The following is a 14675-nucleotide window of genomic DNA, read 5'->3' as shown; positions in this document are numbered from 1 at the left end:
CGCACACGCTCACACGTGCTATTTTTTCACTTGTGCACTTTTTTCCACTCGCAATTTTATACATTTTTTTCACACACGCACTTTTTTATATATACCAAAAAACGGGGAAGATAAGCAGGATAAGCAGGGGAATAAGCAGGACAAGGAACAACATGAAACCAATACGGAAATCACTAGAGAACACTAGATGGAAGGAGGGGTGACAGAGGCAATGAGAAACATGAGAGAGAGCACACGAGGAAGACTACACAACATGAACCAGACCAGAAAACGGGGAAGATCAGGCTAGAGGACGCAGAGACACGGGAACACAGGACCGTATTGAAAACCTTAGAAACACAATGACCGACAACGAGAGGATGAGACAGGGAATTAAATACCATGGGACAGGGAGGAGAAATGAGATGCAGGTGAAACACTGAGGACGGGTCATGACGAACAGGTAACAGGAAAAACAGGGTGGGGCTAGGGCAGACGACACAAGACAGGGAAGGAGGGCGGAGCTGAACATGACACGCGCACGCTCACACACACGCACTTTTTTATTATTAATTTTTTCCCCACACGTGCCCTTTTTCTTTTTTTTCCACACACGCGCACGCTCACACACACACACTTTTTTTCACACGCGCACTTTTTTTCCACATGCATTTTTTTCACACGCATTTTTTATTATATATTTTTTCACACGCCCATTTTTTTTTCACACACGCACGCTCACACACATGCACTTTTTTCACACATGCATTTTTAAATTATTTTTTTCACACGTGCATTTTTTCACATGCACTTTTTAAATTTACTTTTTTCACATGCGCACTTTTTTCTTTTTTTCACACATGCATTTTTTTCATACGCGCACTTTTTTATTTTATTTTTCACACGTGCACTTTCACATGCACACTGTTTTTCACACGGGCACGGTTTTTTCCACACACGCACGCTCACATGCGCTTTTTTTCCACACTCGCATTTAAAAAAATTTATTTACCCGCCGAGACCCCGGCGGGATAACCGGGCCTACTCGCTAGTTGCGACTGGGGCATGGTAGTATCCTTGATGTAGGAAATTACAACTAAAGCGGCGGAGGAGCCTATGCAGCTAATGGCGCCTACCTATGCTAGAGGATAGCGGGAGAGGACTCGGGGAACCGCCCGCGAAGACACCCCAAAAAACAATGAAAAGACAACCAACGAAACCAAAACCCCGGGCTAGGATGGCACCTGTATGCGCCCTCGAGCACTTTGAGTCCCTCAGGGGGTGTGAGAGTAATTCAAACTGGGGAAGTCAATCAAAGGAAGGCCACGACAAGAGAATGTTCAGTGCTAAGGAAAAGACCATCGTAGGTACGTGGAATGTCCGAAAGCTTTGGAAGCCTGGCAGCCTTGAGTTACTGGTTGAAGAACTGGAAAACTTCAAATGGCATATTGTCGGTCTTGCCGAAGTAAAAAAAACTCAGTTGATCACAACTTAGTTATGGCTGAAATGAAATTTCGATTCAGCACAGTAAACAGAAAAGAAACCAAACTGAACTGAACATCGAGAGGTACCAGATGAGAATACCAAGTCGAGCTCAAGAACAGATTCGAATGTCTGATAGACAGCCTCGATGAACTTGACATCGACGCCGCTTTAGAAAAAAACAATGAGATATACAAGAGTGTCGCAAGTGAAATTATTGGACAAGTGAGAACAAAGAAGAGCAAATGGATAAGTGACAAAGTCCTCAAGCTTGCAGATGAACAGAGAAACCTTTAAACAATAAACAAAGACCACTCACAAAAACCCGCCTATAATGCTTTGACGGGAGAGATAAGGTGAGAGGTGGAAAATAGTCGAGTAGAGTGGGTTAACAAGCAATGCGACGAAATAGAAAAAATTAGCAAACAGAATGATACAAGGGTTTTATATCAAAAAGTGAAGGTACTTAAGTCAGGAGTCGCACTAAAAGAGCGTAACATCATAAGAAGCAAATCTGGTGAACTTTTGACAACCGAAAAAGTCTACAACTTCAAGATCAAAGTCGAAACGAGCATGCTAGACGAACTGTGGCCCGACGAGCAGCACAACGAACTGCCTTGCATCTTGGAAAGTGAATTCCGAGCTGCAATTGCTAAACTAAAAAGCAGAAAAGCACCTGGCATTGACGAGCTAGAGGGGACCTTATACGGCTGGGTGGCCAAGCGTCAGAAAAGGTTATGCACAAGATCTGCAACCGAATATGGGCAACCGGACAGTTTCCAACACTGGACTAAGTCACTTATAGTAACCTTGCCAAAGAAAGGAGACTCCTCCAAATGCGAGAACTATCGAACTATAAGTCTGATATGTCACGCGAGCAAGATCATACTTGAGATCATACACAGCCAAATGAAGAGCGCGATCGAAACACAAATGGCCGAAGAGCAGGCCAGCTTCCGAGCCGGACGACTTCCGAGCCGGACGAGGAACAATCGAGCAGATCTTTGCTTTACGACTCCTTGCAGAAAAACATCTAGCGCTGCAAGACAAAGACCTCTACATGGTGTTCATCGATTTCAATGACTGGTTCAGACAAACTGTGGGTGTCCGCCAAGGATGTATTCTGTCTCCAGACCTCTTCAATATTTTTCTAGAACACATAATGAGACTCGCGCTGGATGAGGAAGAACACCAAGATGAAGCAACTATCAGCGGCAGACCAATTAATAACCTAAGGTTTGCAGGCGACATTGCGCTCCTGGCCACATCGCTAAAGCGCATTTAAGAACTTATTGACAAAATTAACATTGCAAGTTCCGAACACGGCATGGAGATCAGGCAGACAAAGACTGAATGGATGTTAATGAGTCTTAGACCACCAGAGGAGAGAGAGAATCTGATAAAGGGAGGTTTGAAGCTTGGCAACGAACAACTGAGTTACACCAAGCGATTCAAATATCTTGGATTGTACATAACCAAGTACGGAGACAGCACACAAGACATCTGAGTAAGAACGGCATGTGCGCTGAGCACAATGAATGAGCTCAAAGACATCTGGTCGGACAAAAAGATCAGCACCGAGACCAAGCTAAGACTGTACCGATCACTGATCCAACCGATAGCCCTCTACAGATGCGAGGCTTGAACTCTGAGAACGAAGGAGAAGAACATGCTGAATGTGTTTGAGATGGCTGCCCTACGCAAGATCGCCGGAATCAAGTTGATCGATAAAATCAGAAACAAGATCATTCGTGAACGACTCAGACAACGGAGAGCGATAGTCAACGTGGTGCACGAGCAACAAAACTGTTGGCTAGGTCATGCACTTCGGATGGACGACAAGCGGATCCCAAACATCATCTTGGAAGGCCGAGTGGAAGATGACAAGGACGGCCGAGAACGAACTGGACACAGACTGTGATACAAAGAATGGGCCTGAGTTGGCAGAATGTGCGCGCTAGCACAGGACAGAGTAAAATGGAGGTCTTTGAGTCATCGTGTGGGAGAGCCTATGTCCACTACGGACACGGTCTAAGAAGAAGAAGAAATTTTTTTTATATATTTTCTTTTACACGTGCACGCTCAATTTATTAATTTTTTAAACACGCACTTTTTTTTCACACGCGCACTTTTTTAAATTTTATTTTTTCACACAAGCGCACGCGCACTTTTTTTCACACAGGCATTTTTTTCACACGCACACTTTTTTTACGCACGTGCACTTTTTCACACACGCACTTTTTCTTTTTTTCACACGCGCACTTTTTTTTCACACGCGCACTTTTTTGTTTTTTTCATACACGCGCACTTTTTTTGTTTTCTTTTTTCACACGGGCGGCGACACGGGCGACACGGGTCCTGGGTAGCCGGGTTCGCCGCAGTGGCATCCTGGGGAGCCGGGTTCGCCGCGGTGGTGTCCTGGGGAGCCCTCCTTAGATGAGGAACAGAAAGGTTAGTACATTTACCAAATCTATCACGCAAGGATCGGCAGAAACCCTCTACTATCCATGCGTCAGTCACTCTAATGTCAGCCCACTTCATGATAGTCATTTTGGATAAATCATTTACACATTCTATTTTGCAAAAACCTGAATTGTAATTACACCAGGGGCGGACTGGCATACATTACTACCGGGGATTTCCCCGGTGGGCCGATGGGTTAGTGCAGGGGTAATCAATTAAATCTTTCCGCGGTCCATTTTTGGCAGATAGCTCAGACCTTAGGTCGACGAAAGTTGTTGAGCGGGGGGGGGGGGGGGGGGGGGGTTGGGGGTGGCGAACGAAAGTTGTTGAGCGGGGGGGGCGAACGTAACACTCAAATGGGTGGTGAACGTAACACTCGTCTAAAAATAAATTCTCCGGTTTAAAATATAGTCTCCCGTTAAAAAATTTTTGGCATTTGGGTCCGTATCCAGTTAATCAGGAATGTGATTGGGTCCGGACAGGACGGCGTTCGGGTCCGGATCCGGACCGCGGTCCGCCATTTGGTGATACCTGGGTTAGTGGGTGCCGGTGGTTTAACTCAGCCCTTTGAGGAGCCATTGCCATGCACTGCGGCCCCTGCACGTAGTCACGCTGCTGTTTAACGGTGCCTATTACCTCTCCCCCGCTCCAGTCAGGCAAACCTGCTCAGTGCGCGTACTGGGCCAGCAGATGCGGGCTGACGGTATGCAGCAGAGAACAGAAAAAAAAACAATTTGTCCCAGAAAATCCGTGCCGGACTACGAAAACATACAGCAGCTGTGTCACTTATTAATACAAGTAGTCATGAACTGGAAAAGCCTTGTCCATACTAATGCCACATTAATTATATCTCCCTGTTTGTATCCCACAAGTGACAAGTCAAGAGAGAGACGCCAGTTGCACACTGACACTACTGAGGGTCTAACTCATCATGTGATCCCTCTGCCACACAGTTCACACTACTGAAATGTGAAAAAATAAGTCTGCATTACCGTAAAGATGGAGCACTCTAAACCAGGGTCTAAACAAACTATGAAACGTAAAGGTGGCACTGAAAAGCTGAAAGAGAAAAAAAGAAAAACTGCAGAGGTTACTCACTGAGTGAATAATATAGGTTTCAGTAGCTTTCCAGTTGTTTTTCCCCTGTATTTTGTCAAGGTTAAGTTGTTAAGTTTGTTAGTTATTTTGTTATGCCACTATGTGGCCTTGTAATCATATTATTGCGTGAAACTTATTATTATTATTGTGTGTGTGTGTGTGTGTGTACACACACACACACACACACACATATATTTTTCTCTCCAGTCCGCCCCTGAGAATTAGACCTACTATAAATCCTAGCTCCTACCATCTCAAAGGAACTTGAACTTACGCTCATCAGTAGTTCTCTCATGGTCCAATTGATTACGTGTATCGCAGAAAGCGTCGTCTGTCGTCTGTCAGCGAACGCTCCTTTTATAGTCACTTTAATTGTGACGTCACCAGTGTTGTCAGTAACGCTACTTAGCAACGCGTGGTTTATGCTTTCGCGACCGTAGCGCGTGACTCCGCCCACCTTGCGCGACCCTGCGCGAACGGTGGAAGCGTTTATACCAGGAGTGGCCAACCTGCGGCTCGCGAGCCGCATGCGGCTCTTTGCCTGGTTTCATGCGGCTCACCAGCCTGTCCGCGCGCTCACCTGGCTTAACGGTCTGTGCTGTGGCCCGGTTACGTCATCAACTCTGAGGGCGACACACACCTACATCTTCATGGTGCGCGGTTTGTTTACAAGCGAGCCGCTAATACTTTTAAAACCGGCGTAGTGGAAAACACGCATTTGACTGTCTTCACACGCTCACACGAGTTACTAATTCGCCAACTACTGGCGATCGATCGATCGCGATATGAGAGAACGTGAAGAAGTTAAGATTGGGCGTTTTGAAAATAAACCACCATTAAATAATGTGATTAAAAGCGAATTATTTCGAATCATTTCGAGTATATTTATAAATATTTAACTTATTTAAGTTTATTGTGCTGGGAAATATTGAACTGGACCTTGAAAGTGACGTACAAGTGATTTAATTCCACCTTATAAAGGTGTATGAACCCTGCAAACACGACTTTGTTCATTACGCTGAGGCGCGACGCGCGCGAAGTTACAAAATTTGAGAGGTGCACGACCTCGCGAATCGACAGCGCGTGAGACCCTCGCGCACGGGCGGAGCCACAGCGATTACGTAATTTTCGCCGCGCAGTGCAGTATCTCTGTTAAAGTATGTACCTGCCACTAAAATTAGTGGAATCAACACAATCCAGGAAGCTTGAGCAAAATCCTGGTGAGGACTTACTTTCTGAACCTGGAATTGACACCTCTGCACAGTACTGACACTGGGAGTTATCGAAGTACACAGTACTGCACTGGGAGTTATCGAAGTACACAGTACTGACACTGGGAGTTGCCGAGGTACACAGTACTGACATGTCAGAGAAAATATTTCCTATTCCCCAGTTCTACACACTATACAAACATTCTCTTGTAACCACACACTGCAACAGTTCAGACCCTCTTTCCCTCAGATGTCTGCTGCCAGATAAGTGGAGTTATGAAGCTGTTTCATGAATGCAGGTCTGATACAAGCCTTATCAGTCAGGTTAGTTAAGCTTGCACACAAGTCAGTTAAGCTTGCACACAAATGAAACGAACGGTTGAGGAGGATCCACAACTGCACACATAAGTGCGTTTAAATAGAGAATGTTATTATTATTTTATTAATAATACTACTTAACACAAGCTCGGTCTCTGCATTCCAATGTGTATACAGTCACACGTAACAGTGTTTGTGCTTTATCATTAGTCACGCAAGAAAGAGGTGAAGGTGCACGTTGGATAAAGTGGAGCTCTGTCCCATAAACACTCAAACAGCTCCTCCTCCTCCTCTTCCCTCCCTGCTACTTATAAAACCTGAACAGCCCTCTGGGAACATCAGCTAGCAAACAAGCAAGAACAAGAAGCAGAAGTCAGTCTTAAATATCAGTAGAGACAGGACAGGAGTCATGGAAATATCCAGCACAGCTCTTGTGCTGGGTTTACTGGCCATTCTGATATTGGTGATCAGACAGAGGAGTAAAGCTCAAAAACTCCCTCCAGGACCTGCTGCTCTGCCTCTACTTGGCAACATCCTCACCCTGAACCGCCGTGCCCCGTTTAAAACCTTCCTGAAGGTAAAGAAGAAATAATGTGTATTTATACTGGAATTAAATGTGTTTTCCATATGTGGTTTTTGGTTACAGGGATTTTATTTGGATGAAATTAGTGGAGATACGTGCAAATGCAAAATAAACCCAGGAACATATTAAATGGATGTAAGCCAGTACTAACATGTAGATCATTCAATTTACATGTATGGTGTTTTTTGACCTGCAAAGACATACAGTCATGATTAAAGAACCACATCATATTCCAAGGTGCCTTATGTTTGTTTATACTGTTTACATCACCTGCAGTATTTTACAAATTTGAGAACTTTTGTAAATTCCACCAGGAAAATGGAACTTTTGTCATGTAGAACCATATTCTGAAGTTTTAATAATCTGCTAGTGGAATAAAACACTTGTCCATATTCTTTAAAAATCTGTCTGATCTGGGTGCCAGAGTGAATTCCTGGAGGAGGCCACAGTATTGCACAAGTGGGATAATCCAATGATGACCTAATCTGGTTTATTAAAACAGGGATCAAATAAACTTATAGTGCTGTGATAGTGTTGTGAAAGTGTCTAAGGGTCCTAATGTTAGTCCTCAGTTTGCCATTATTAATCTACACTCCTTAATGTCCTTCACGTGATTCAGCTCTTCACAGATTATAAAAGGTTTTACTGGTCATCATGGAGAATGGGGTTGAGAGGTCAGGAGGTCCTGTTGGTGTCCTGGGACCTGCTGGTGATGTGTCTATGTCCCTTAACAGTTGAGTAAGACCTACGGGCCTGTGATGACAGTATATTTGGGACCCCAGAGAGTGGTGGTGTTGGTGGGCTACGATGCAGTCAAGGAGGCACTCATAGACCAGGCGGACGACTTCGTAGGCAGAGCACCAATCGCGTTTGCTCAGACAGTTTTGAAAGGCTATGGTAAGACTGATGTCATCACCATATATATATATATATATATATATATATATATATATATATATATATATATATATATATATATATATATATACACACACACACACACACAAACTGGTCAACAAGAGCATTTGTGATGTATGTATTTGTCATATAACGTAGCATATACTGTATATAGCAGAAAATGGTGTGCACTAAATAGTCTGCTGCAGTAACTTTATGCAGATATGTGTAAGAATGATAGTAATGGAATTTAAATAGTTCCCCTCACTGGGTCTGTTGCATTAAGGAGTTACTAAATGATGACCTCATTTAGGCTAGGTAGCCACGTATTCCCTAAATTTCACTATTTTTATTTCTTCAGGGCTGATCATCAGTAACGGGGAACGCTGGCGTCAGCTCCGCCGTTTCACGCTCACTACACTGAGAGATTTTGGGATGGGACGCAAGAGGATGGAGGAGTGGATTCAGGAGGAGAGCAAACACCTGTTGGACTCTGTCAGAGACACAAACTGTGAGGAGCTTCGTCTGTTTCTCCACCAACCAGTAGTGTAACCCGTAGTTTATGACATTTGGCAGGATGCTTGGGGGGAACTGGACATTCCAATGAGTCACAGACGGTTGGGAACAGATTAGAGAGAATGGCAGGGTCAGACAACAGTTGAATAATTTCTTGACAACTGTAAGGAGCTTCAGCTTTTCTCCGCTATCACCTTGCTCAAGATGTTGTTGTTTACCTGTTTGTCCTCCCTGCAGCTGCTGTCTTTGACCCCACGTTCTACCTGAGCCGGGCCGTGTCCAACGTGATCTGTTCACTCGTGTTTGGGCAGCGATTTAGCTATGATGACAGCAACTTTCTACGTTTACTGGACATTGTCTCTGGAGCCTTACGCTTTGCCAGTAGTGGCTGGGGACAGGTGAGGGAACAAAGAAGGCAGGACAGGTGTCCTGTGTGAGTTAATCAAGTGTCCTGTGTGAGTTTGTCAAGTGTACTGTGTGAGTTAATCAAGTGTCCTGTCTGAGTTAACCATTGCCTTGTTTTTCTGAAGCTTAAATAAAATTGTCCTCTCATCACAGCTGTACAATGTCTTCCCTCGTGTGATGAAACACCTTCCGGGTCGTCATTTCAGCTTCATGAAGGAGGTGGAGGAGCTCAGGACCTTTGCTATGGGCAAAGTCCAACAGCACAAGGAGACACTCGACCCCAGTGACCCCCGAGACTTCATCGACTGTTTCCTTATTCGACTCGACCAGGTAGATGAAGATTCGCCCACAGATGCTACTGCAGCAGTCACTGTCTGTTCAGTCCTGAGCACCTCCTGAACACTGGACTTCAAACTGGACTGCACTGCAGTTTGGGGGTTTTCCTGCTTCAAAACACAACTCAATCCACCATTCGAAGTTCAACTATATGAGTTACAAAAGAAAAACCATGACTCGAATTCCAGCAGGACAGACACACCTGAACATGAAGAATGTTACTCGCTCCTGATCAGAGACTCAGTTTAGTTCACAGACTCACTTGTTGAACACAACCACTTCTGTTAACCGATTCATTTCTGTTCAGTGTCTCACTTCAGTTTAATGATTCAACACATTTTAAGGGGATGTACAGTAACATTATTGTAATTCTAACTCAAATAAGGTGGAACAGAACTTTTTGAAAATTGATTTGATTAATTTGTCCTATTTCTTCTGCAGGAGAAGGACAGTGCCAGTACAGAGTTCCACTACGATAACATGATAGCTACTATTCTCAACCTGTTCCTGGCAGGGACTGAGACCACCAGCACCACTATCAGATACAGTCTGTTGTTACTGATAAAGTACCCTCAGATACAGGGTAAGGCCTGAACAAAGGAGAGTTGCTTTTGTAAATATAAGGAAGATGGATGTGTAAATGTAAGTGTACTGAGGTTGTTGTGCATCCTGATAATCCATAATAGTGTAATGAGATAAAGGGCTGTGTACACTTCTGCCTTTCTAATCCTGTTCCCTCAGAGCGCTTGCAGGAAGAGATCGACACTGTGATTGGGCGCGACAGATGCCCTTCAATGGAAGACAGGAAGTCCCTCCCCTACACGGATGCTGTGATCCATGAGGTTCAGCGTTTTGTGGACCTAGTGCCACTTAATGTTCCCCATTACGCCCTGCAGAACATCACATTCAGAGGCTACACCATTCCCAAGGTAACACTTTTCATTGCTGATCTTTCAAAGCACTCAAACAGGATGACTGGCTTTACTAATTAATGACCAACAGTGCTGGTCCAAAAAAACGTAACGGGACTTGACATAATGCACTCGCGCACTCTGTGTCCAACACATTTGGCTGTAAATCAAAGAAAACAAAAGTGGCACCCCACGACCCCATGTGACCCCTAGCACACGTCACCCTGCAGGACACCGTGATTTTTCCTATGCTGCACTCCGTTCTGAGGGACGAGGCACACTGGGACAGCCCCTGGACATTTAACCCCACCCACTTCCTGGATAAGAACAGCAACTTTAAAAACAATCCGGCGTTCCTCCCCTTTTCTGCAGGTGAGTGCTGTCATGAAACAGTCTGATATATCACCACAGGGTGTGAGGAACTAGTCTCACAGTCCGAACATACCCTGACACACTCTTCCAAATGACAAATACCCCCTCCTGCCCCCACACACACACATACCACACACACAACACACTCCCCAACATTCTCTTTGCTCTGTGGATTTTGCTTTGAATGATGAAACAGATCAGGATAATTATTAACCTCAAACATTGGTCTCAGTGTGTACAGCTAGACATGTGTCCTGAAACCTAAACCTAATTATGTTTGTCAGATATATCAGATACATACATAATCAGACACATTGTAGGCACATGTTAATGGTGACCACCTCTGTCCCCTTCTGCAGGCAAACGGTCATGTGTGGGTGAGTCTCTGGCTCGTATGGAGCTCTTTCTTTTCATCGTGTCTCTGCTCCAGAATTTCACCTTCAGCACTCCTGGTGGCCCAGACAGTGTTGATCCCACCCCTGAAATCAGTGGCTTCGCCAACCTGCCTCGCAAGTACCAGCTCATTGCCTCCCCCCGCTGACCATGCACAGTACTGCAGGCTTTATTGCTGCCAGCCAGACTGGATGTCTGCAGAGTGTACAGGAAAGATTCATGAACATTCCAGTATAAAACAAACAGTATCAGATCAAATCAAATCAAACTGTATCAGATCAAATCAAACAGTATCCGATCAAATCCATCAGTTTCAGACAGCATCTCTGAGTTTCACATGGACTTCAGAAGATGGCTATAACTTCATAAGCTTAGTAAAAAGGTTTAATAGAGAAGAATTAAAGGTATTTGTGTCATGTCCAGCCACGCTCCCACCTGTCAATCTTGTCTACGTGTCACCATTAGCCCCTCCTCTGTATGTCTTTGTCTATGTTCTGTCATTTTCCGCTTTAGTGTAGTCACACCAGTAAAGTTTGCCATGTTTTGTGCTCATTCCCTGGTCTTTGCATTTGTTCTGCAGGAAAATCTGTTTAGGTTTCTCTACCATTTCTGTGCATTTTGTATTCTGGTTGTATTACGGTTGTTCTGCCTTTAGCTCGTTAGTGTTTATCCTCCGGTTTTATTGTATTTTTGTTTCATGCTTCCGCATCCCATTGATTATAAGCCTGTTCTCCCCCCTGTTCTTGTCTGTTGGAATAGTAATTTGTTTGGGCCTGTGTTTGTTGTTTTATTGCCTCCTTATGTACTCTTTGTGTTCATACTGCAATTCCACAGAGATCAGCCCAGTTAATTTGAATTCCGACTCTATTTTGAATGTGTCCGTCTCCTACTATCGACACGTTTTAGATTGACCCACCTACTCAGGACCCAGTAAGAGAGCCAGATGAGGTAAGGTCACTTCACTTAGAGGATCACGGCGATCCTTCACTGAACTCGTTTCCTAGGGATCTATTCTACTGAAAAAAAAAGGCGTACAGTTTTCTCAGTCCCCCGCATGAATTTAACGGGGAAGGTCCCATCCCTACAGAGTAGGCTATTTTTAAGTCTCTCCTCTGCCCTGAGCCACTCGAATTCCTCAAAGTGAGGTTTTTACTGCAGTGCCTAGAGGGAAGGCCACTACAGTGAGCAGAGATCCTGGTGTCCCGGAGAGCATGTCACGGGAGATGGACAGTTCGAAGGGTTTTATGGGATGTTAAGGGTTCTGTAAATCTCGCTCCGAGCGTTGCAAGTCTGAGCTGCACCTGCAGGGTCGTAACACCCATGAAGGGTCGTAACACCCTGTTCCAGTGACCCAGAGTTCCTGAGACCGCAGGCAGGTTTGTTACTGTTGCCGAACGGCTATCTCTGTAGGCTGCCCAGCCAGAGTGTGGTTCCGCCTGGTCAGTCCCCAAATGTACGTCACACGGTGGTGGTCATGGACCCTTGGGGCTCACCACATGTGGAGACTTCGTTACGGCTTATAGGGCAATGACAGCACATGATGTTCAGGGACTTCTGGCATGTATGAAGTCCAGCTCAAGGCCCTTTGTTCCCGGTACCTATTCGCGCATATGCGTTTATTCCTGTGATGGTGACCTATGTTAAGATGTCATTTGTGTACCCATGTCCCCATCAGGTGTGAATGTCTCTGTTCCAGTTACTGTCTCGGGCCCTCATTATGGTGTCCAGCTCGTCCCCATTCACATGTTGTCCAACGAATCCTTACCTCGGTTGTGGTCTCCCTCCCTGCCTGGTTGTCTCTCCCATGTCAGTTCCAGTCTCTGGTTCCTTTGTGGCATCTGGTCGTTCTCTGTCCTGTGCGTCTGATGCTGGTTGTTTGTTGATTTCCGCGTCTGCCGCTGGTTCTGTCTCTGTCTCCTGTCCCGTTGCCTGGTTCTGTCTCTGTCTCCTGTGTTCCTCAGGTCTCTGTTGCCTGTTTGTTCTCCAGTGTCTGCGTGTGCTTCTTTTCTGATTTTTGCCCGTGTCTCTCTGACTACTTGTTGTTCTGAGTCCTCAGTGTTTCTTTCAGGGTTGTTCAGTCCTGTTCTGGTTTTGTCTCCTCTCATTGTTCTGTCTGGTTTTAGGTTTTTGTTTTGGTTTCCTGTCAGCCCAGTTCATTTGAACGCCCGCACTATTGCGAATGTGTCCGCCTACTAATACAGATGCGTCTGTGGATGTGAATGGAAATGTTAATAACTATATACATGTATACATTTAGGAAGGTCTTTATACTTGCAATGTGTTCTGTCTTGCTTAATAATGAAAGATTACATGAGCTACCTGAAAATATTTGAGAAAACATGTTTAATATTTTCAGATATTTATAAGGTGATATGAAATGTAAGCTGATATGAAATGTTGGGATATGAACCCAAAATTAAGGGTTAATTATTACATTATTGTTTTCATGTATATTTTGTTTATATTGAGGAGTTTTGTAAGTAATGTGTGACGGGCAAGGAGTCAAAAATAAAAAGAAAGTGATCACACCAGTCTCAAGGAAAATGGGGATTTAATGGATAAAATACACAACACAAAACATAATCCATATTAAGCAACCAATAACCAGCAGTCAACTGGTACAAAGACAAAACAGACATACGTATACGTGGTATAGACAGACAAACGACCCTCAGGTGTCGGGGATCCTAATAGGCCCCGCCCACCTGAGGGACGAACACAACACAACAACAGGACAACATGAAATACTGCCGCTGCAGACGGAGGCAGCCAGCAGGGGGCCCCGTATTGTGACATAAGGGTGACTTCTTAAGATAATTGTTATGATTACTGTGAATCTTCAGCAGTTGATTGTACTACCGGATATGAGATGCTTTATGGAAGTTTATTAAATCATAATTATTGAATTGTAAGGTAATTGAAAGGTAACTGAATCCTGATAAAATGATAAAATCATAGAAATTCCCTAAAGAAACACAGTTATATACTGGAAGGTTTTGAGGCCCTTTTTTGAAGGTGTGCAGGGATGAAAAATCTATCAGCTCCTCAGTGAGAGAGTTCCAGAGCTTTGGGCTTCCAATCTCCAATCTTTAAATGGGTTTTAGGAATCACCAGTGTACTGTTTGAAGACCCAACAGACCTGACTGGAACAGATATAACAATAATTTATGTGCTATTACCTATAAATGTAAAGAAGCATGAACAAAAGGGTTCATGAAGATTTAATTGGGGTTAGGTTGTTCTGGGTCACAGATTGGTGTACATTCTTTGAGAAAAGGATCCTTATATTGTGATCAGTGCAACTGGGGTCACTTGTGTATCTTACACACACACACACACACACACACACACACACACACACACACACACACACACACACACACACACACAACCTTAAAGTCACATGAGCCAAAGAAGAGCCTTGTGTGTCTAAGGTTGAGCATACTGTCCATCAGTTGAGCTACCTGGTAAGATGATATCACTGTCCCCTACTAAATATAAATGACTAGGTAGAAAGTTAAGGTATCCCTTACTGTAAAACCAGTCCAGGCCATTCAAAAAGACAAAAAATATCAAGTCAATATCAAATGTCATTTTTTCAGTGTACAATCTTCAGAAAACTTAATTATGCAGAGTCTGTCTAGATCTTTTAACCACTCAGAATTCATTTTTTTATTATTTCAACATATACATTAAAATGTGCTTTTTACT

The 14675-nt window shown here is 44.2% G+C and overlaps 1 protein-coding gene across 1 annotated transcript; it reads left to right on the top strand.

Moving 5' to 3' along the window:
- The first annotated feature begins 6493 nt into the window (after nt 1-6493).
- Nucleotides 6494-13495, top strand: LOC143483006 (cytochrome P450 2B11-like). Its single transcript, XM_076981668.1, has 10 exons — nt 6494-6557; nt 6762-7128; nt 7869-8031; nt 8393-8542; nt 8785-8945; nt 9106-9282; nt 9730-9871; nt 10030-10217; nt 10430-10571; nt 10931-13495. The coding sequence occupies exons 2-10, from the start codon at nt 6961-6963 to the stop codon at nt 11110-11112; spliced, it is 1473 nt and encodes a 490-aa protein (XP_076837783.1). The 5' UTR covers nt 6494-6557; nt 6762-6960; the 3' UTR covers nt 11113-13495.
- Nucleotides 13496-14675: the final 1180 nt, after the last annotated feature.

This window comes from Brachyhypopomus gauderio, chromosome 19 (genome assembly GCF_052324685.1).
Source record: "Brachyhypopomus gauderio isolate BG-103 chromosome 19, BGAUD_0.2, whole genome shotgun sequence".
In the NCBI taxonomy this organism is placed as follows: domain Eukaryota; kingdom Metazoa; phylum Chordata; class Actinopteri; order Gymnotiformes; family Hypopomidae; genus Brachyhypopomus; species Brachyhypopomus gauderio.
This window is presented reverse-complemented; position numbering and strand designations above follow the sequence as displayed.

What these genes read in the sequence shown, in the direction of transcription:
- LOC143483006 (XM_076981668.1), top strand. Translation starts at nt 6,961, where the DNA reads ATGGAAATATCCAGCACAGCTCTTGTGCTGGGTTTACTGGCCATTCTG. An exon ending in CGTTTAAAACCTTCCTGAAG is followed by an intron (nt 7,129 to 7,868) that starts GTAAAGAAGAAA and finishes GTCCCTTAACAG; the next exon opens with TTGAGTAAGACCTACGGGCC. An exon ending in GACAGTTTTGAAAGGCTATG is followed by an intron (nt 8,032 to 8,392) that starts GTAAGACTGATG and finishes TTATTTCTTCAG; the next exon opens with GGCTGATCATCAGTAACGGG.